Source organism: Onychostoma macrolepis, chromosome 20 (assembly GCF_012432095.1).
Source record: "Onychostoma macrolepis isolate SWU-2019 chromosome 20, ASM1243209v1, whole genome shotgun sequence".
NCBI lineage: Eukaryota > Metazoa > Chordata > Actinopteri > Cypriniformes > Cyprinidae > Onychostoma > Onychostoma macrolepis.
Genome location: NC_081174.1, coordinates 21775351 through 21799189, shown reverse-complemented (window position 1 = coordinate 21799189; position 23839 = coordinate 21775351). Strand labels below are relative to the sequence as shown.

Genomic DNA, 23839 nt, shown 5'->3' with positions numbered 1-23839 from the left:
CTCATCTGTGACATTTCCATCTCTAGAGACACTTTGCCCTTTTCCTCACGCTTCGCTGGTTTGCAAATGAAATGCTGCGATGGCTCATCTTGACCTCGGTGGCGAAATATGCACATTATCTAAACACAGCACTCGTTCATTCTCTGAGGTCATCATCTCGGCTACATCAGTATTAATTCTGCATTGGTAAGATTTTACTTAAAGAGGAAAAATGACTTTTATGAGCCAGTGTAATTAGCGAAATCTGTTATGGGATTTTCTAACTGAAGCTTACTGAGATTTAGTGAAAGCTGCTGATTGGTGTGTAGGATGACACAGTGCCACTGTTCATCGTTTTAACGGTGAGGTGATTAAGCCATTAAAGTCCTAACAAAGAGTCTGTGCCGGGAAATTACGATATCAACCATTGTTAAATCATCACTTTATTGTGGGGCGGTGGCAAAACAACATCTTACCATTTATTGGAAGCCATTTCTCTGATGACAAACCTATTACAAGTGTGATCTGACTGAGCTTCGCTTTAAAGGGTGGTCGGTCATCATTCGCCTGACACCTTGACTCACAGACAGAGATAGCGATATAATCTGGTATTGCGATGTCAAATGAAGCAGTAAAAACCCATCAGCAGACATATCATGAGGTCTCCTGCGGAGGAGAGCTCTCACCACGCCGCACGACATTTCTCAGGAATTGGTGGTGTGACAGACACTAAAACGCAGCTGAGTAGTTCCAGTGAACTTTTCATTCTGTCAAAAATAGAAGCAATTGAATTTCAATCATTTTGGTGACAATTTTTCATATCTGAGCTGGACAGGAGAGTGCCTGGATGATTTCTTACCCATTAATTCCTTTGAATGTTCAGTGATGGCTGTATTATGTCTATTCGACTCCATCCAAATCGTCTGCCTTTGTGCCAACATGCGATTTATGACAATGTACAATCATGTGATAATTACTGAAATCCTGGATAAATATCTTTTATTAACAATAAAAAAATGACCAGATGAACACTTTTCATGCACAGCCAAGAAAACATGAAAATGCAATTAATCCATCTTCAAAATGAAAATGGTGGATTAATCAAATGTGCCAAGCATAAATTATTTTCCCCTCCCAAATCCACATGGAAAATATGCGCTTTTATAACGGGATAACTCAAAGCCTCTCCAGTTTTTTTTTTTATCTCCATTATGTCCAATGTTGTCAGTAGAAACCAAAAATAATGAGTGTTATCCCAGAGAATTAAATGCACTGGCAAGTATACTAAGGCCTAGGGAGAATGGTGTACCTTTCTAACAAGCACTGATACTTGCATCATGGTCTTCATAAGAGAACTACAGAATACTCTCTTTGGCTGGCATGTAACTGAACAGTGCAGTCTGCTTTGTGCTGACCACACACACACACACACACACACACACGCTCTCTGTAGTCCTCATGCCCAGTCCAATTATAGATGGGGTGTAAAGATCCCCTTAAAGTCAGTGTCTCCAGGGATTCCTCTCTGCTTCAGTAAAGGTTTTTCACCATATACGGCCCATCCAGTTCATAACCCATTTTTCTGTAGTAATTCCTTGTTCCAACACCTGAACCAAAAAAAATAAATAAAACATGAATAACGACGAAATATTCAGATTTACAGTAGAAAAGAATCTTTCAATAATACATACTCTAATGGAGGCACTCTGGGTGTGTCATTTTTACTAAAAACATGCAAATTTGAGAAAATGACAAATTTAATTAATCAAAAGTTCAACATTAAAAATAAGAAATGTTTTTTTAAGCACCAAATCAGCATATTACAATGATTTCTGAAGAATCATGTGACACTGAAGACTGGAGGAATAGCTACTCAGAATATAGCTTTGCCATAACAGGAATTTTTTTAAATCAGTTATTTTAAATTGTTATATCAATATATATCTTGATATTAATGAATTTTCTCTGATTGAAGGAAAAAGAATGTCGCCCTTTTTAGTCATCCAAGAGGAACCGTCATTTCAGCCAATGTTGCCATGCAGATTCAAAATACTTAAAGCAAGAGAACCCCATTCTACAGTTGTTGTTTTCCTTTCTTTGTCAGACATGCGAGTACAAAAGTTATCACGCCTACGCATTAAAGCGTCAGAACCGGAATAATATGAATACAGATTTTCATTTATTTTCCAATTGCTGTTATCTCCATCCTGCAGCTGATTTGGGGAGGTGCATGTCAAAATTTCGTATTCATTCTTTTCTAGCGAGGGCAAGAGAAGAACCAACAAAATGAATGCGCCATTCCGTTAACGCTGAGAATATTTTTGATACCTGAGATAACAGCCAATTTGCTCGAGCCGTGCTCATCCCTGGCTATCCTCTCAGCCTCCTCCATCAACATCATCCCAAAACCCTACAAAAGCACACGAGGAGAAACAGAACATTAGAATGTGCAGTCAGTGAGACTATGTAAAATACATGAAAAGACAAAAGCCTTAAATAAAAATGAAATATTAAAATGTACACATTTATCTCCATGCAAGAGGAGTAGTTTTTCAATTTAACCATTATTAATGACAAATCATGAGTTTGTCATTTTTCCAAGTGACAGTAAAGTTACTTTGCCGTGTCTTACTGGCAGAAATAAGGTGTCTACCTGATGCTGAAACTTGCTGGGGTCTCGGCTGCTGACAGGGACCACGCTTCCGTAGACATGCAGTTCCCGAACAATGGAAACGCCACCCTTTAACTCGGGCCGGAAGGACTGTGGTGAGCAGCGACGAAGACGCAGGAGACCAATTAAAATGTCCTGCTCGGGGTCCTCGTAAGACAGGAAGGTCTCCCAGCCCCCATTAGCCACATAGTCTCTGCGGATCAGCTCGACCTACAAGAAGCACAGAAATTATTTTCAGTCGCTAACCCTACACACTTTAACAAGTTTCTGCTAATTGTTTACACAGAACATGAAATACCTGATATGGTCGAACTTTGTGATGAATCTCTTGTATGCCCACTTCTCTGGTTCGTACATCTCTACACTGCAAGAATCAACAGCAGTTTGTACTTAATGGCCTTGAATTCATACATCAAACAAACTAAATGATTGATAATTAAGGTTACCTCAGTGCCCATGTCTTTCATTCTGGCCAATGCCAGCTCTCTCAGATTCCCATGTTCCACCCCAGAGCTCACCAATGGCATTGGGATATCCCTGAAAGAGGCCAGAGATCATCAGCTTAGCAAAACTAAACGTTGGTCACATTAGAATGAATATAAGGCAACAGGTAATGCTTCTGTTTTGGGTAAATAATAAATTAGGGATGCATGTTTTTTTTTTTAATTTACCAGTATCATTTGATATTGGTTATTTAATTGTTAATGCACATGTTCTCTATTTTTACATTCAAATTGCCATAATTTAATGCTCAATTAAAGTTAATGTTTCAAAACACCAATAATTTATATACTAATAAATGTAATCTTTAATAAATAATAAATGTAATATTTGACATATCTCATAATAAATACATCAGTTTTTTATACTGTACAGTATAATGTTGTGATGCATAAATTCACTTATTTCATTTAAAACTGATTGTAGTTTTTAGTATTTGATTTAAAATTCATTATTATACAAAATCAGCCACAACATGAAAATCATTAAATCATTCAGAATGAGCTTTTCCTCCATGTTTGTGAGATCAATTTGTGATGTTTAGATACTGCCTTACCTCTGTACACGATACACACGAGTCCATGGTGGGACCAGCGCTAGAATTCGTGCTACTAGATCCACTAAGGCACTGGGCGAGTAGCTCTTATAGCGGCCCGTCTTCCACAGCTCATACAATCCAGTGCCTCGAATCACCAGTGTAGGATAAAGTTTGAGCCCGTCTGGTCTGAATGCAGGATTCTCAAAAAACTCCTAGTGAGAGACAAGAGTTTTAACAGAGCAGTGCAAACATGAGACTTACACCTAGAACCAGTCATTTTTTTTTTTCGTTAAATAATTCATTGACATTATAAAACTAAAATATTTATGATATATTGGCATAGTATCAGCCGTAAGTCACCCTGCACTATAATTTTTGGGATTTGCCATTTGCCACTCATACTTCAAAGACTTCACTTACAGTATTATAACTTTCAAAATGATAACAGCGCTCCTCCACCCTCAATACCAAGACTGAGGCGAGACCCTTGAGCAAGGCACTGAACCCCCAACTGATCCCCGGGCGCCACAGCATTGGCTTCCCACTGCTCCAGGTGTGTGTTCAAAGTGTGTGTGTGTGTGTGTGTGTGTGTGTGTGTGTTTGTTCACTTCTCACTGCTGTATGTGTGCACTTAGATGGGTTAAATGCAGAGCACAAATTCCAAGTATGGGACACCATACTTGGCCACACATCACGTCCTTTCCTTTCCTTAACAGCAAAAACTAACCAATATATCTTTTATGAATATATTTACCAGTTATCTTTTTCCATACTGTTGTTACTAAAGAAATCTTAAACTGAATTAAAAGGCATGAGTTCCTGAGACAATTCTAAGCAGAACATAAGCATATTCATCTTATACTGTATGCTGATAGGATTTGTACTAACTTTAACTTGGAAAGTAACATCATTCACGTTCAAGAATTGGTAAACTGCTAAATAAAGTCTCATGACCTCCATCACTGATCTTGCTTACGTCTTCTACTTAAAGCATAAATGTGAGGGAATCTGTTTTACCCATGTCACTTTGAAAAGCTCAGGGGTCACGGAGCACACTCAGAAACATAACCATTACAATCAAAGAGACACTGTCAGTGGTCATTTAATTGGTACTGTCCTGCTTACTGACACACAAGTGAATCATCGAACTGGACACTGGTGCATTTAAACTAAGACTGCATGAGTCTAAACTCTAAATAGCACAAACAAACAAAAATAGTTGCCTTTAACAAACAAATTGAAATGACGGATTATTTGAGTCACGACTAGCCATGCGCTTTGAGCTTCTCCTTACTCTAAGAGTCAAATGAAATGAGTCTTTGTGTGATATATTTACGCTGAGTGTTATTTTTTATGTAGGGAGGGGAGCCTGCAAACAGTCTGATAAGTGAGCAGTGAGAGTCGGACGAGTCAGTAATGGGATTCCATTATCACTGAGCCACGCTCCTTTCCACCACACACTCGTCCTGAGATAGCGCCGACAGGTTCCCGTCTCGAAAGGTGGGGGGAGGCGTGACGGAGAGTGAGCGAGCGAGCGAGCAAATACGGAAGAGGGAGGGAAAGAGGAGAGCACGAGCATCAGAGAAAGCAGGTTAGGTGAGATAAACCGGCCGAGCGCTGCTGGTGGGTGACACAGGTGAGGTTGTGTGGGCACATGGTGGCGGAGGAGGAGAGCTGATAGCGGTGGGGTCAGAGACCACCTTCCACAGCCATTAATCTCCCTCTCTCCTGCTCTGACACACTGCCTTCTAATGGCTCTCTATCACAGAGATATCACAACAGGTGTGTGAGAGACGAATTAATATACACTCAAACTTATGCGTGAAACGGATTCCAATAAAGTGCTGACGGAATTAATAGGCGGAATGGTAAAGCAATGAGCCGATTATCGTCAAAACCGTGCTTTGAGTAGGTGCTTTTCAATGTAATTAAAAAAGCAACAGCATAGTCAGGAATATGAAGTGGAAAACAAAATGGCAGGCACTTTGTTCTGAAGAACACACTGAATATTATATTGCAAGCGAGTTTGCTAGAATGTGGTCGTGCTGACTCAAATCTACAGATTTGAAAAGAAGAGGTGCCTTGCCTTGTGCTTAACTGCAGAGAGTACAAAATGCAAATAACACTAATTTAATAACACGTTTAAATATAATCTTTAGCAAATATCAACATGAAAGTGCATTTTTATACTGTACATTATAATGTGATGCTTAAATAATTTTAGTTTTTATTGTTTTATTTTCCATTTATTTAGACAAAATAGTATACAAATTTAATATTTATTGGTTAATGACTATAACATGAAAATAATTGAATGTGTTAGGCAGAATTTAAATATCAGTCATTTATCACTTAACAGCCATAACATGATAATTAATCATGGCCCGGTTTCACAGACAGGGCTTAGACTAAGCCAGGATTAGGCCATAGTTCAATTAGGACATTTAAGTAATTTTTATAAATGTGCCTTAGAAAAAAATATTACTGGTGTTCATCTTGAGACAAAACAAAGGCACTGATATATTTTAATCTCAGTTGAAATAGCTAAGATTTACATTGTAGTCTGAGACTAGGCTTAAGCCTTGTCTGTGAAACTGGGGGCATATGTATTAGCCAGAATTTTATTATCGGTAATTTGACAAATAATGTCCAACATAAAAATGATTAACCGTCTTATCAGAGTCAGGCAGAATTTTAATATTGGTATCATGGTTATTTGCCATAACATGATAATAATTAATTGTATTATCGGTATCAGCAAGAACTTTAATACTGGTGCATCCCTATCATAAAGCCGCATTAAAAATGTCATGTCAATTGTGCACAAATAATTGTTGAGCACAATCCTAAACCTTTTATTGGCAACTTTCCTGAACTTTGATAAAAAAAAAAAGTTTATTTCACTATTAAGAGCTCTTGTAAAAGAATCACACTGGTTACATTTTATTTAATCAGAATTCATGCCTCCAAATGCTGTTTTTTTTTTTTTTTTTTTTTTTTTGGTACAAGACTACACTGACTAACATTAAAAGGGGCCAAAAAAATCACAAAAGTGTAAAAAAGGGAATATTTTCAAATAGACTGTTTGTACCTTTAGCCTCTAATTGAAATATTACATTTACAAATTGTACAAATAAAGAGTAAAAAGGTATTGTTGTCCAAATATTTTGGAGCTTGCTTTTGATTGCAGCAGTGTGGAGGCAGTAAGAGCGTCCCAGGGGGAAATAAGGTAGGAGTAATGTGGGCTTGGTACAACAATGTAAAAATCTAAGTGAAGACTTTTGGCTTTAGAGACGCATGCCTTCCGAGACTCTAGAGACTGGATGATTGCAATAAAAAGTTAATGGTTTTCTTCTACAGTTAAGTGGCATTTATGTGACTGTTAATGCAAAATATTATTTATATAATTGCACTCAGTTAATCATATTGTTTCTTACGCAACATTAACGTCATTCACTTCATTCTAGGTTCTTTTGTTTTCCTAATGGGAAATAATCACCTGCTTTAAAATCGCTAAACTCGTGCACTGACAGTGTTCGCTTAAGACATCAAAGAAACCTGTTGGCACCTGGATTGCTCCCGGTTGGTGTTTAATACAGTCTTTCAGAGAGAAGCACTTTGAATGGGTTCCAGAGCACAGTCACTGATTGGATCTCCATGCTTCGGTAATGAAACCCACGATAATGAATGCTCTATTCACTTCACATAATGAAGCCCCTGATAATGCAAACCAATGCGTCACAGCTGGACACTGACAGAGGCCATAAAAGAGCAGCCTGCCATGGCACATCACTCCCCACTTCATTTACATTCACCCATCATTCCTGCTATGAAACAATTAGCTACTGCACCCGATAAAAGTGGATTTCTCCTCTGGATAGAAATGTTAGGGTTCTCCTGTAGTGTACATCTCATGTGTACAACCACTTTTTTCCTCTCCGCATTGTAACCTAAGGCTGTGTGATATGGGAAACTATTTATTGCTTATTCAAACTTAAAAAAAAAAAAAAACGATATATGATTTCTCATTTCTTGTCCTAATACTTCTGGGAAGACTGCTTGATGACGACTATGGCTCGGTAGTTTCTGATACTGCGAGTGTCAAAGTTAATAGAGCACCCGAAAGTAATATGGAAATTTTGGATATCCCAACAGCCATTTCACAGAAATGTTGATTAATTGAAGTCCTTCAGTTGATGAAAATGACATTTTGAAAACCATCTGCGTAACCTGTGAGGTATACAGAGATAAACCTGTACATTTAAATAACCCTCTGCAGTTGTCTGTCTCTCAGCTCCTCAGTTCATTTACATTAAAATAACTTACAGAATAAACAGCTGTAAGTTTGAGGACCTTAAATTACAAAGCACTACTTCCCATAATCCTCTTGAAGCTTATGCTTGAGGCTTATTTGAAGTAATCCAAACACGATTATTCAGGTAGCACTTTGAAAGGGTTTTAGAATGAAAATTGTGTCATTATTTCCTCACCTACATGACTTACTTAATTCAAGCAAACACCAAAGGAAACATTTGGCAGAATTTTAAACATTGTCTTTCCAAAGATTGAAAAAAAAACGAAAAAAAAAAAAAACACTCTTCACTGAAAATCTCATCCGTGTATGTTCAAATTTGGCATGGTTAACACACAAAAAAGAGCTGCCGTAATGTGTCTATGCGCCATTTTTGAATAAACACTACCATTCAGAAAGTTTGGAGTTGGTAGGATTTTGTTTTTTTGAAAAATCTTTTATCCTCTCCAATGTTGCATTTATTGGACCAAAAATACAGTAAAAACTATAATATTGTAAAATGTTGCCTATTCATACTTTAACATGTTATTTATTCCTGTGATGCAAAGCTGAATTTTCAGCAGCCATTATGTCAGTCTTCAGTGTCACATGATCCTTCAGAAATCATTCTAATATGCTGATTTGGGCAAAAGCGCAACATTTGTTATTATCAATGTTGAAAACCGTTGTGCTGCTTAATATTATTATTAATATTGGAAACTGTGATACTTTTCTTCAGGGTTCTTTGATGAAGAGAACAATTGAATTTTTTTGTAACATCGTAAATATCTTTACTATCACTTTTTTATCAATTTAATGCATTCTTTAAAAAGTTTTTTTTTTTTTCATACTAACCCTAAACTTTTGAATGGTAGTGTATATAAATGTAAATGACACCAAAGATTTTCTACTTTAGTTGTGTTTCTAAACACCCCACAAAAGAAAGTCAAACAGGTTTAGAACAGCATGAAGAAAAAGGTTGTAAGAGGACAGAATGTTCATTCTTAGGTGAACTATTGATGTATTGCACACCAAACAATTTTGACCAGTAAAAGAGTAATATTACCAAAATATAAAATGACTCCATGATTGCGCTCATGCTTAATCATTTTGCCATTTTTACATTGTGTTTGGTGGCAGATTTTATAGGTGAATGCAGTAGAATTACACTGATCCATGAAGTACTTACTATAAACTGCTCCACATCTCTTTCCATACCGACATTGGGTAAGTCTGGCATCATGTGGGCTACAACTTTAAAACCAGCATCCTTAGCCAGGTGGAAAGATTCACACACAGCTCGAACGGTATGTCCTCTGGAAAAAGTTAGTAAGTTCGGTAACTACATTTAGTTCATAGTACATAAGTTCAATATTCCCAACCATGCCAAAGATACATGCAGTTACTAAAGAAATATCATCCTTAGTTTTGTAAGACAAAACATAAATGGCCAAAACAAATTTTAAATGGTCATATGGCTGTATATTCTAATTAATCATGTTTTTAACAAGGTCACTTAAATTCCACTCTGTCCTTCAGCACAGCACTTTTAACTACTAACCAAAGAGTATAAGTATAGAGTAATTAGCATAGTTGCTAAGTCTACTAATCCCTCGAAGTGATTCCTAAATGACACATAATCAAGCGAGTAAACTGCAATTACCAACATGAGCCAAAATCTGTTGGAACAAAATGACTCGCTGGAAGTCTTAACACTGATGTTACGCTAATAGCATCCCAGGATCAAGTTTATCCAAATACCAAACACTCATCCTCTAGTCTGTGGCACGGCCCTTATTACAAAAGCAACAAACTCTGACCTGTTGGTATCACGAGCAACATCCTCGTAAACACTCTGTACGCCGATCTCTAGTCTGGTGCAACCGTAGGCCAGCATGTCACTCAAGTGTCTTTTCAGGCAGTAGTCCGGTCTGGTCTCAATCGTGATGCCGACACATTTGGTGTTACTGCGTTCAGAGTATCTGGGGAAAAAAACATCAGCTCAGAAATTGTTACTATTTTATATATGTATGTATCCATTCTTTTTTAAAGAAATTAATAGGGACACATTAAATTGTTCAAAAGTGACAGTAAAGACATTAAAATGCTACAAAAGATTTCAATTTCAATTAAATGCTGCTCTTTAAAATTTTCTTCTCATCAAAGAATCCTGAAGAAAATGTATCATGGTTTCCACAAAAACATTAAGCAGGATTTGTTTTCAGTATTGATATCTGTATTGTTAAAAGGTGACTTGAATTGATTGATAATAATAAGAAATGTTTCTTGAGCACTAAATGATTTCTGAAAGATCATGTGACAGAAAACTGGAGTAATGGCTGCTGAAAATTCAGCTTTAGCATCATAGGAATAAATTACATTTTAATATATATAAAATAGAAAACATTTATTTTAAATTGTAATACTATTTCACAATATTACTAGTTTTACTGTATTTTGATAAAAAAAAACAGCCTTGTTGAGACATTTCAAAACCATAAACAAAATCATACTGGCCCTGAGAGAGAGAGTGAGCGTGTCTCTCACACACACACACACACACACTCTCTCTATATGTATGTGTGTGTGTATGTATGTGTGTGTAATGTACGACTGAACTACAAAATGATCAAAACAAACAAAAAAACTATTTTAAAATGGCTTTTTAAAAAAGACTTCTGAATAAAATGGAAAAATCTTCCTATTACAGTTTCTGACGATAATATGAAAACTATTTTACAACTGAACTGGTTTCAATTGGCCAACTGTATTGGTTTGCATCAATTTAATAATAATTCTGAAATGGTTTTTGGCTTCCTGTCATGCCTGACATTGTTCTGAAGTTTTAATGGAGATTTAATAGCCCAAAAACTCTTTCTGTCCATTTAGCTCCTGGTTCTATCCCCAGATTTCAGACAATGTAGAAACCAACAGAGCGTTTCTCATTTGTACTTATTCTCTTTATTTCTCTCTCCCTCACACACTCACACACACACACATCCTCTGCTGAGATAAGCAAAGGGCCTGAAATCGAACTGTTGTCTCCCCCATCTCTGGCTGATTAGCCAGCGGAACAATTATGGCAATCGTGTCATCTTAACAAACCCGCTGATAAGCTGTGGTGTGCCGACAATCCCGTGGACCTCTGCCTACGTGCACACACACACACACACACACACACACACACACACACACACACACTCTCTCTCTCTTATCAACAAAATAAATAACACAAAAAACACAGTAATAAACTAACAGCGCCCTGCAGTGGCAGTCTATCCACATCTTGCAATCATCCCTTTTGCCTTTCATTCTAACTTCAAAACGTTTGCTTTCTTCAGGGAGCTGATGTCATCAGGGTGGTCAGCAGCATCTGAGTCACCACTTGTTCAAAACTGACGCAAAGCCTTTTTGAAAAGATATCAAATCTTATCAAACATAAAAAGATACAATTTTTTCAGTTTTGCTGGTGAAGTTAGTTGCACAGAAATCACATGTCACCTTTAGACGGATTTAGACTAATGGTCAAAGTGCAAAGAAGGCTTTTATTTGATTGGTTAAACATAAATGTGCAAGTTAATGTCAGCTAAACTGTTAAATTACATATCAGGAGATGTGACTAATAACACTCTTTATCTTGTCATCATCATTTAAGCAAAGAGCCCAAATGCCACATTCTGTCTTATTGTTCTGTGACTAGGCAGAAAGCAGAGCCAATGCAGCTGCTCTGATAGTGGAAGTCTGGTCCAAAAGCCTTCAAATAATGCCACACTACCAAATTTGCTCACCAGGAGGTTTTTGGCATTGTGCTTTAACTGATCCAAGGCCTGCATTTGTTCATTTTGCATATACTGACTTATATTATCCCACAACAAAAACACTGGTCCCAAGTCAGAGCTTATTAACTAGTGATTTTCCCCAGACACACATAAGACAACACAGCTGCTCCATCCCCTCTGCTTTTATCTAACTCTTGCACTCTAATTCCTGCACTTATTGACTGATCTTGAACAAATTGTGTAATGGGTTGAAGACAAGTACATTTATGTGTAATTACTTCTGAAGAGTAGGCATTCATGATATACTAGTCACATCAGTCATTGGTCAATATTAAAGTTTTTTTTTTTTTTTATCTATATTGGTTGATACTGTATATATCAGCCAGTATTGGATATTTATCACCCTATTTTTACATTTAGACTACCTTTGTCATCATGAAACGCTCACTAATAATTTTTTAACACTGTTAAATGTGCCCATTTGTAACCAAGAAATATTATGTTTCTGATTTATATTATTTTTATGTTAATTGTTTTTGGTTTTTTTATGTTCACAGAGTAATAAAAAGTATTTCACCACATTTCGTACTGTGTATAATTGTGTCTGGCCAGTAAAATTTAAATATATTATAATTTTGTGGTGCCTAAATTTTTTATTTTAATTTAAAGTGAAAAGAAAAAAAAAAAACTTAAATTTCAAGCAACATTTGATGATAGATAATTATTACAAAGACAAGCAACATTATGCCACAAAGAATTTTATCTTTCCTTGGGTACCCACATATTCCATTTCATATTTGTTATTTTTTAATCATCAACTTTTTTATTGTTTTTTTTTTTTTTTTTTTACACACAACATCACAACATCCATTCAAAACAACAACAAATCAATACTTTAAAGAGTCCAGTGAAAAGGAAGAGAGATAGTGAGGGGAAAAAGAAAAAACAAAACAAGTCATTCTTTATATAATCAAGTATGTTAAAGGAAAAACACTGCCAAGCATCAATATTAGAGGGCTTGGCCCCATTAATTTGCGCTGTTGTACATTCACAAGTCACTATTTTCAGGAGGCTATGGATCCAATATATTTTTGCACACATGTGCAACGATGGGACACTCCCAAAACATAAGAAGAAAAGTACCCGATGATGCAGTACTACATATATGGCAGTTAAAATGTGGTTGTAGTTTCATTTTGAATCTTTTGTAAGGAGTTATGTATGCTCTATGAATGACTTTGAAGTGAATAAGACGATGAGCCAAGTTTTTAGATGTTAAGCTGAGGTTAGACCACACTTTCTCCCAGTCGACAGACAAATCAAGGTCAGATAATTCCCGATTCCAAATTGATTGAATAGAAAGAGGTTTTGTAATGCAATCAATAATTTTATTATATATTAAGGAAACAGATGGCCGACCAGAAGATGGTGCAATCCAATCCCAATAGGATGAGAGGAAATGGGAGATGCCCAAGGAACTCCTTGCAGAGGCCCAGGTTATCATATATCTCACCGCACGTGTTTACGCCTAAAGAAGACCAAGAGGGTTGGACAAATGGACGATTTCCGCATAGAAAATTAAAATTGTGCCATAAAGGTATACTGCTACAAAATTTGAAGGGTCCTCCTATCAGACGTTCAACCGTTTTCCAGATTTTAATAGAATTAGCCACAACCGGACCAAATTTATAATTAATCACCTTTTTTTAAATAATATTACCAGTCAAGACTGATGCTGCAGGTGAGTGGTATAATGTCTTAATCGTAGAAATGAAATGTTACCCGAAGCCGAAACATTACAGAACTGCCCACATATAGTCCCACTCTAGCCTGTCAAAGGCCTTTTCAAGTGAAAAAAAACAAACAAAGGCCCGGATGAGAGTCTGCAAAGTCGAGAATACGAAAGAGTCAACGCATATTGTCAGACGCATTGCAACCCTTGATAAAACCGGTTCGGTCCTCCTTGATCAAACTATGAATTACCTTCTCCATACGAGAAGTGAAAACTTTAGCATAGACTTTTAGATCACATGGGATAAGTGATATCGGTCTGTAGCTGGAACAATCTAATGGATCTTTCCATTTTTTAAGAAGTAATGATATCAATGATGTTTTTGATCTCTATGAAATACACTATGTTCAATTGCACAATTAAATGAATTAAGCATAAGTGTCCCTACCAAATTTCTAAATATAATTCAGGGGGGAGACCATCTAGACCCGGCGATTTGCCCTTTTGAAGGCTTTTTAGAGAAATGTGGAGCTCCTCCAAACTTAATGGGGCCTCCAAAGATTCTTCATCCATCTGTGAGATCCGAGGCAATTCCAATTTATCTAAATACTGCTTACAAATTGGTTCATCAAAATCTGTTTCGGCTTTATACAGATTTGTGTAAAAACCTTTAAATGTGTCGTTAATAGCCGCAGGGTTCGTGGTGACCTGACCATCTGATATTTTTATTGCGCTAATATATGCCTTGGACTCACTTTCTTTCAGCCTAAGGGCCAATAGGTGACTAGGTCTCTCTGATTCGAAATAATATTTTTGCCTAGTCCTATGCAAGATAAATTCCGCCTTTGAGTGTGAAAGTAAATCATATTCTTCTTTTAAAGAGGACAGCTGTGTAGCCTGTTGCTCAGTAAAATGTTGTTTTTGTAGGTTTTATAATGACTGGATTTTATTTTCTAATTGTGTAAACTGGTGAGTTTTTGCTTTGGCAAGAGTAGAAGAGAAAGATATACAGAATCCTCATATAGCACACTTGGTCGTTTCCCACAGTATTTGAGGATCCACATCAGAGGGCATATTCATTTCAAGAAATTCCTTTATATAGTCTTTTAGAGAAGTAATGAAAGTCTGATTACTTAATAATGACATGTTAAAGCATCATCTAGGGGATTTGGCTTTAATATCGGAAAGAGGAATATTGCACAACACAGCAGAATTATCAGATAATAAAATTGGTAATATAGAGATGGAGTAATTAGACGAAATTAAAGATGGGCTGAGAAATATGTAGTCTATCCTAGAGAAAGTCTTATGTCTATTAGGAAAAAAAAGTGAAGTCCTTAGATTTAGTATTCTGAATTCTCCAAAGATCGATTAAGTTGAGCTCAATGATAAATTTATTCAGTAATTTAGAAGATGGATTGACTGTTGTATCAGATTGAGATTTATCCAAAGCAGGATTTACTACAGCATTAAAATCACCACCCACCACCACTAATGGGCAATCAGTCTGCTCAAGTAATGTTTTGGAAATATTTGTAAAGAATGCACTGTCTGTCTCATTCGGACCGTAAATAGAGACCAATGCTAACCTATTATTATGTATTTTGCAACAGATAAAAACAAATCTACCCTCCTCATCAATTCCAGTATGTTCAATTGTTAAATGTAACTTCCTGTTAACAAGGATAAGCACCCCCTTAGGTTTATTAAGAGCGCAGGAGAAGGCTGCCAATTTATAATATTTATTCTGGAAACGTGCCACATCAGATTGTTTTAAATGTGTCTCTTGTATCAGCGCACAGGAAATCGATTTACAGTGTAAATATTCTAATATACAAGTACATTTCACAGCAGAATTTAGGCCATTCACATTCAATGATAAAATATTTAGAGTATGCATTGAATATTCACAATCCCAAAATTGTATTCAGTAAATGAAGAAAAGCAAAAGCACTCCCATTCTGTAAGTAATATGTAAACGCTGGTGTACATTCTAGATACCAAACCACCTAGATGAAAAATCCTTTTACAAATAAGGTAAAATAAATAAAAGTATGAATGTCTGTTGTAAAAAAAAAAAAAAAGCAACACAGAAACAGGAACAACAAACAACTATAAACAAGAAACAACTCAGACCACACATTACCGAGAACATAGGTCTGATTGAGCAACAAAAAATGATGATGATACGTGAACGGTCCACTTCAACGCAAGACATGTCCACAAAAGGCCCACATAGTCAAAAATTATTGTAATTAAACCTACTCTCCATTAGACCCCTCCAAAAAAAAAAAAAAAAAGGTTGTTAGTCTCACCAGTAAAGAGACAGTTGTGCCGGATAAATTGTTAGAATGGTCACGGATGAGCGATTTCCACGTAAAACTGATTGCGCAGACCAAACCGTAATTCGTAGAGACTTGAAACTTGGAGGAATGGTAGTACTCACACCGCATACAACGTGACTGAGGCTCGCCCCAATCGGCCTGACGGGGGCAATACAGCGATCAAAAGTACGAACAATAACTCCTAAACCATCAGTCGCAGGCTCAAGTGTCTTGTCGTTGGAATCCTTGGCTCATGCTGGACAATTTCCGGCATTTTCGGGTATTTCGCATTTTTTGCAAAACCTACTTTGCGAACTAGTCCTCGTTTTTTTGCCCGATCGGAACCAAACCAGTGTAGAAAGATTCTCTGGAGAATGAATATCAATAATAATCACAAAAAAAAAAAAAAGTTAAACTTTCGACTCACTGTGGCAAAGCGATGCCAAAACGTTCGAAGGGCCACTTTTAGTAAAATGCCTATAACTCCTGAACGGAATGAGATATCTTTGCCAAACTCAGAACACTTATGTAAGAGCTCAAGCTGAGGTCACAGAAGAAGGGGGAAAAAAGGTTATAAGAGGGGGAAAAAAACATAAAAATGGCTATAACTAGGCAACCATTTGTCATATCAACATGAAAATCGCTGTGCACGGTCTGGGTCCAAAATGCCACAAATGTCTACATTTGCATATCTCAAAAAAACATGTCCGCCATTAGCCGATGAAGTTTGAGCACCTATTAGACAAGGTTAACGGAGGCCGATCGGAATGAAACTCAGTGGGCTTGTTTGACTCACGGCCCCAAAGGTCTGTGAGCATAAACGATTGGGCAAAAAAATTATTGTTGCTCTACATAAAGATGGCATAAAGAACAGGACAGGTTCCACTCAGAACAGGCCTCGCCATGGTCGACCAAACAAGTTGAGTGCACGTGCTCAGCGTCATATCCAGAGGTTGTGTTTGGGAAATAGGCGTATGAGTGCTGCCAGCATTGCTGCAAAGGTTGAAGGGGTGGGGGGGTCAGCCTGTCAGTGCTCAGACCATACGCTGCACACTGCATCAAATTGGTCTGCATGGCTGTCGTCCCAGAAGGAAGCCTCTTCTAAAGATAATGCAGAAGAAAGCCCGCAAACAGTTTGCTGAAGACAATCAGACTAAGGACATGGATTACCGGAACCATGTCCTGTGACCAAGATAAGCTTATTTGGTTCAGATGGTGTCAAGCGTGTGTGGTGGCAACCAGGTGAGGAGTACAAAGACAAGTGTGTCTTGCCTACAGTCAAGCATGGTGGTGGGAGTGTCATGGTCTGCATGAGTGCTGCCGGCACTGGGGAGCTACAGTTCATTGAGGGAACCATGAATGCCAACATGTACTGTGACATACTGAAGCAGAGCATGATCCCCTCCCTTCAGAGACTGGGCCGCAGGGCAGTATTCCAATACGATAACGACCCCAAACACACCTCCAAGATGACCACTGCCTTGCTAAAGAAGCTGAGGGTAAAGGTGATGGACTGGCCAAGCATGTCTCCAGACCTAAACCCTATTGAGCATCTGTGGGGCATCCTCAAACGGAAGGTGGAGGAGCGCAAGGTCTCTAACATCCACCAGCTCCGTGATGTCATCATAGAGGAGTGGAAGAGGACTCCAGTGGAAACCTGTGAAGCTCTGGTGAACTCCTTGCCAAAGAGGGTTAAGGCAGTGCTGGAAAATAATGGTGGCCACGCAAAATATTGACACTTTGGGCCCAATTTGGACATTTTCACTTAGGGGTGTACTCACTTTTGTTGCCAACTGTTTAGACATTAATGGCTGTGTGTCGAGTTGTTTTGAGGGGACAGCAAATTTACACTGTTATACAAGCTGTACACTCGCTACTTTACATTGCAGCAAAGTGTCATTTCTTCAGTGTATATCAGGAAAAGATAATAAAATATTTACAAAAATGTGAGGGGTGTACTCACTTCTGTGAGATACTGTACATGCGATATTCATATCGTATGATAGACCTCCTAGTTCCGAACAACTTTGCCTCTAGAAGCACTGCTGTCAATCAAACCATTTTTTAAATGATTGAGATGTCGTCAAAATCCTACTTTTGCGAACTAGTCCTAGGTTTTTCGTTCAGTCTGAAAAAACACTGCAGTGCAATTCTCTGGACTCTCTAGGTCAATAATTATCAAAAACATGTTGAAATTTACCCGTTGAGAAGCTATAACGGGGCCCTTTAGAAAAGGGTTCTGTCCAAGTATACCCAAAAGCCTAAACGAAAACTCAAAACTTCACGAAACCCGCTGAGCACATGCGACAGGTGAACAAGCATGCAAAGTTTCAGGGAGATTGGACCACAGCTGGCACTATAACAGTCATAAACATTTTTTAAACATCATATTTCTATGGTAAATCACCTGGATTTGCCAAAAATGCTTTTTTAATAATTGATTTAGGTGGTTACAGGTTTGCTAAATAATGTGTAATGTCTTTTTCCTTACATGCTTAAATACCTAAAGCGATTGAACCCTGGTAATCGCTGCTTGCAGCTATATTAATTATTCTTTTTTTTTTCCACCTTATTTTTCCTGTAAGAGCGGGCTTACAGGATTTACCATTTACAAATTTTATGGGACTGGCTTCTGGTGTCAATCATTTCCAGCTTTTTGAAGGAAAGGAGGAGGAAAGGATGTGACGTATGGCCAAGTATGGTGTCCCATACTTGGAATTTGTGCTCTGCATTTAACCCATCCAAGTGCACACACACAGCAGTGAGAAGTGAACAAACACACACACACACACACACACACACACACTCTAATGAATCAGAAATCTTGCAGATTCACAGAAAACGGCTTATTTGGAGTTGTTGCTATGATGTTATTGCACTGAAAAATAAGATGGATTATGTACACAGAATTATAAAGAGAATTCCATTCACTCCATGTTGTACTCTGCATGGTTGTGTGTGTGACCAGTAAAATTTAAGTGATGCCTAAATTCACTTACTACTTCTAGTTTTTAGTGTTGTATTTTTAATTTACTTAAAGCTGTCCGTAAATTTTGCCTCTTTGTCGCCATCTCTGTTTGAAAACCTGGAATTGCAGCATTGTGCGGAATTATCTTCGTGAGTGGGGTTGTGCTCCAGCATGGATGAATCTAATGTTTTGAGGAGTATGTGAGTCAGTCTGTCAGTCACCGTACCGGTGTGGATACTGTACTTTGGAATCACAGATTCTAGCCTAAGTCTTGGAATATATGACCCAAATAAGAATTTTCACTGTAATTTTCGCCATCTGAACAAGTAAGTAACAAGTCTGCCACGTTTGTTCTGCCCAACTGAGGAAAAAAGCATTACAATAAATCACACTACCAATGGTGATTTAATCTAAAGATCAGTTAGCTCATATCACAAACCATGCAAAGTATTATTATTGTTATACTTTATTCTCAAATTATTAATGTTAACAACATCAGCATTGCGTAACGAGTATAGTGTGTATTAGCGTGTAGATTTCAATTTATGTACAATCTAATCTCTAATTGTCATACCATTCGAATTTCAAATTAAGAAATTCTTTTAACCCAAAAAGCAAACTATGCTCCCTTCGGACTGGTTTTCTTTAAAATACAAATCTTGTGTAATTCCAGGCTATCTGTAATCAGAAGCACATTTAAAACTGGAATATAATTTAATTTCATTCACATGTGTTTCATAAACGCATAATCCTTTCTGGATTACAATACACCATCAAAATGATACATTTAATTATTCTAGCTGCGGTGAGAAAAGGCTATAAACGATGCGCCACCTGAAGGATCTACACATGCGATATAGCATACTAGCCGGGACAACTTCTTGATGTTTACAGATGTGATGTAATGACGCAGTGCCATGCTCGAATTTCCCGCGAAAACCTACCCATACCACTCAAACTAGAAAACATTATTATAAGCTAACGGTTGTGAATCGGGCTAAAGTAAGGTGAAAGTTTTGAACACTGGCTGTTATGTACTTGCACAAATATTGATTTTGGATCATTTTCAACACAAAAAAGTTACGGACTGCAGCTTTAAAATAGCAGAGAATTTTTATATATGTTTTAGGGATGTCCCAAGCCGATCTTAAGGAGCTCTCCTGAGCCCGATCCTTATTTTATGTCATTAGTCATGCCGGTTTTGTGCAGCAGGAGATTTAAGTGGGTTTGCCAACAGCCATTAAAAGGAAAAGAAGATGCTCAAATGTGCTTGTGTGACACGTGAGAAAAAGTGAAGTCTGTTCTAGTGCATTATACACGTTAGAGCTTCCGTGCCGAGTATATTTGAAGCGCACTTTTGTTACGATCACTCATTCATTTATCGTGTACTTTTATCTGCCGTCTGAGACGTCGTTGTTATAACTAATATGTTTTAACACACACACATGCGCTTGTCTTTGTAAGAAATAGTTAGGCTATTTCTGTTATGTATCATCAAATTTTGCTTGAAATTAAGTTTGAATTCATTCATATTGTATATATGTATGTATGTGTATATATATGCCACTAAGGATATTGTCACCAACAGGTGATGGACTGTTCCTGGCTCTAAGAAATTTGTGCCGCGAAAGTCATTATTAAGGGTGGCCTGATTCTATCAGTCACAGACAAGTTTATCATGGGGCGCTGGTACCTGACAGCTTCAGTGACGCTGTTGGACGTGTGTCCTGACAGCGCGTCGTGGAGGTTACGGATGAAATAGTCCCTGTACTCCTCCGGCAGAGCCATGAATGTGCCTCCCATTACAATGAACTCCACTTTATCCACGCTGTGACCCAGCTGCTTGAGCTAGATGTGCAAACACAGCAGCATAATGACATTAATACCATCTAATGAGTGGAAAAGCTGAGAGCATCATCAACCTTGCAGATGTACACCGTAAAATCAAAACCATTAAGTAGCTCATGATCCCTTAAGATTTTAACTGTACAATGCCAAAAATGCTGTTTATGAATAGGCACAGTGAAGATGACTCACCTGTTCTACTCGGTGCCTAGTTTGGAGGTAAGGATCATATCGTGCACGGATGGCTCTCATTGACGTCGGCTGGGTAAGAGGATGAATAGACAATAAAAATACAGCACATAGCATAACATCAGCCCAAAACTCATAAAAAAACATGCGTAATAGCATTGCTTTGGGATACAGAAGGATAATTACCTCATATCCTGTGTAAGACTGTGTGGAATATTCAAAATCCGAGTCCGGACCCCCTGGGCAGTAGCTGTTTGAGAAAATGAAAACAAACACACCACATAAACATCAAAACTGAGACCGGTTTTATCATTATATTTTGCTCATAAAAGTTTCCCCACCAGCTGATACACAATGTTAACTGCTTGAACCAGATGCAGGCTCACATGGAAAAAGGTTCACTGTGCCATTCTTTAGGGTGAATAGCTTCTGTTGTATGTGGTTTAATATCTTTGAAAGAAGTTTCTTATGTTCTCTGATCAAAAATAAAGTAAAACAGTAATACTATGAAATATTATTACAATTTAAAACGTTTTCTATTTTAATACATTTACATTCACAACAAATCTCCAGGTTTCAGTGTCAAATGATCCTTCAGAACTCATTCTAATATGCTTATTTGGTGCTTAGGAAACATTAGTTAACATTATCAGCGGTGAAAACAGTTGTGCTGATTAATGTTTTTGGAAACTGTTTTAAAAAACGACCCCATGCTTTTGGACAGTAATGTAAATGAAATACTAGGACACATTATTCGGTCATACTCACACACAGATGTTGCCTGTGAAACTGATGTGTGGGCAGCGATGAGGCTTGCACATCACAGCGACAACTGCAATCTACAAAGAAATATTAAATCAAAGTCTGTGCAGCAGTTTCATTTCTACATTATGATATCTTTACACCACCCCAATACAAATAGCAAAGGGTCAACAAGTCATCCTTACCCCACTGGCAGTCCGAATGGGTTTGGCTTTCAGTTTGGGTACCAAGGCTCTTCTGTAGTGAGGTGGCACTGCAGCAATGATGTCCACCAGCCGTGGCTGTGCAGAGAGACCATATTTGGCTGATGTCTTCGTCTTGACTCTATAAAAAAAATCCAGCTCTCTTAGTTTACAGTTATCCGGTGAGAAAACAGTTCCAATTGTGTTTCTGAAGTGTAAAAATGCACTGACTTGTTAAGGTTAATATCTTTTCCCTGTTCGTGAGCCTCAACCAACTGCTTGATGACATCTGCAATTGTCATCATCATCAGTTCTGCACGACTCAAGTCACCTGAGGTGGACACAGAAAGTTATGCAGGCAGATAATGTTAGAGAAACACTAACATCTATGCAGGTTCCAGACACACTACTGTTAAGGACTAGTTAAAGGACAAAACTAGTTACTCGGGCTGATTATTACAACTTTTTTATCATAAACTTTACGTCTGACCCAAAATGCTTTCAAACATATATCCCGACAGATACTGGTGTTATACTTTTGAAATAGTAAGAAAACATTAGCAGCTAGCTACCTTCCAAATGAATGCTTCTTTAACAAAACATATCCAAAAAAGTATTCTTTCACATGACCTTGTTAACTTTCTGTCACATTGCCATTTTAACAGTGACGAACATTTACGAAACTGCTTGTATTAAATAAAAATAAAACATAACATTTCCTTACATGTGATGTTAAGCATACAAAACCCAAGTCTTAGTAAATTAGACAACATGCTTTCAACAGCTAACAGAAAACGTTCTGCTTAAACTTAGTCGTGAATACTTACTCTTCTTTTTCGGCTTTCCCATCTTGGAAACAAGCTACAAATAATCCAGAACTCGTATACGATAAACACTCAAATTTGCAGTTAGTTATTTCATTAAGCTACGGATTAAAATGTCAACATCAGTGAGCTGAACATGCTATACTCTTCCGTAAAGCGATTGCGTGTGTCGTAAAGCAACACATGTAAGTACAGTTGTCGTAAAGTGTCACGCACTTTGCCACAGCAGCTCTGCAGTACACCGGAGGACCTCTAGTGTTCAGACAATCTATGTGGTAGAGATATTTTACCTCATAGGGCTATTGTCTAATACAAATCCCTCATACTAAGTGATATAGAAATTATTTTGTAAGAAAAATATCGTTAGAGATTGTTATGAGCACCATAAAAGGGTTATTGTTACAGAGTATCGTGAATGATTCAAAATTGCCTCTGGCCAGCTGTCTCGACTGATATCTGATTCTCTAACAAGTACTACATTATAATAATTGCTATGCAGTCTTTTGAAGCTATATTTATTCCATTCATATCTGACTACTGTAGTAACTCGCTATATTTAGGATGATCTAAGTCAAGGGATTTGTTTCTACAGCTGTGCAACACTAAACTGAAGATTAAGACCATTGCACATTTTACCATGCAAGCAATAATAATAATAATGTTATTAGTACAAAATAAAATTAATAAAACTAAAAAATATATTTTATTAGTAAAATTTAAATTTAAAAAAATTAAAATAAAACATGCTATTAAGCATGGCTTTCTGTAAAGCTGCTTTGAAACTGAACAAACTAATACAATAATTATATAGCAATAATAATTAAACATGTTATTGGTGTATTTTATACTTCTATCTATCTATCTATCTATCTATCTATCTATCTATCTATCTATCTAAGGGTTGTGAGTAGTTAATATAGGCTACTAAATACATATGATGTATTATAGACCATAGTGCCATGAAAAATGGGAAGTTGAGCATGAATTACTAAATGCAACCTCTGTTAAGTAATTCTTGCCAGTGAGTCAAACAGAAAAAACACTTCTTGAGCTTGTGTACATTTGGGTGTGTCCGTCCAAAACGAGGAGGCACCGCAGGCAAATAACTTACCCTAGTAATGCTAGTCCCTCCTTCTCAGCTCAGCTCAGCCCAGACCGAACTTCTACACATTAAACCTGATACAGGGTTGAGTTTCAAGCGATAGTGGCAATAAAAATATGACTACTATAGTCTAACACAGTGGGCAAGACGAT

At 37.4% G+C, this 23839-nt stretch overlaps 1 protein-coding gene across 2 annotated transcripts; it reads right to left on the bottom strand.

The window, feature by feature from the left end:
* Positions 1 to 961: 961 nt before the first annotated feature.
* Positions 962 to 23836, bottom strand: elp3 (elongator acetyltransferase complex subunit 3). 2 transcript variants are annotated; one of them, XM_058755220.1, is made up of 15 exons: positions 23697 to 23836; positions 21993 to 22092; positions 21765 to 21903; positions 21586 to 21656; positions 21004 to 21067; positions 20821 to 20889; positions 20477 to 20631; positions 9801 to 9962; positions 9170 to 9296; positions 3708 to 3901; positions 3097 to 3187; positions 2949 to 3014; positions 2633 to 2860; positions 2308 to 2389; positions 962 to 1586 (listed from the first exon to the last, which is right to left on the bottom strand). In XM_058755220.1, exons 2-15 carry the CDS (start codon positions 22067 to 22069, stop codon positions 1510 to 1512), a joined length of 1602 nt encoding a protein of 533 aa, XP_058611203.1. In that variant the 5' UTR covers positions 22070 to 22092; positions 23697 to 23836; the 3' UTR covers positions 962 to 1509. The 2 variants fall into 2 exon arrangements, with proteins under 2 accessions (XP_058611203.1, XP_058611202.1); XM_058755219.1 differs by lacking the exon at positions 23697 to 23836 and adding an exon at positions 22589 to 22768.
* Positions 23837 to 23839: the final 3 nt, after the last annotated feature.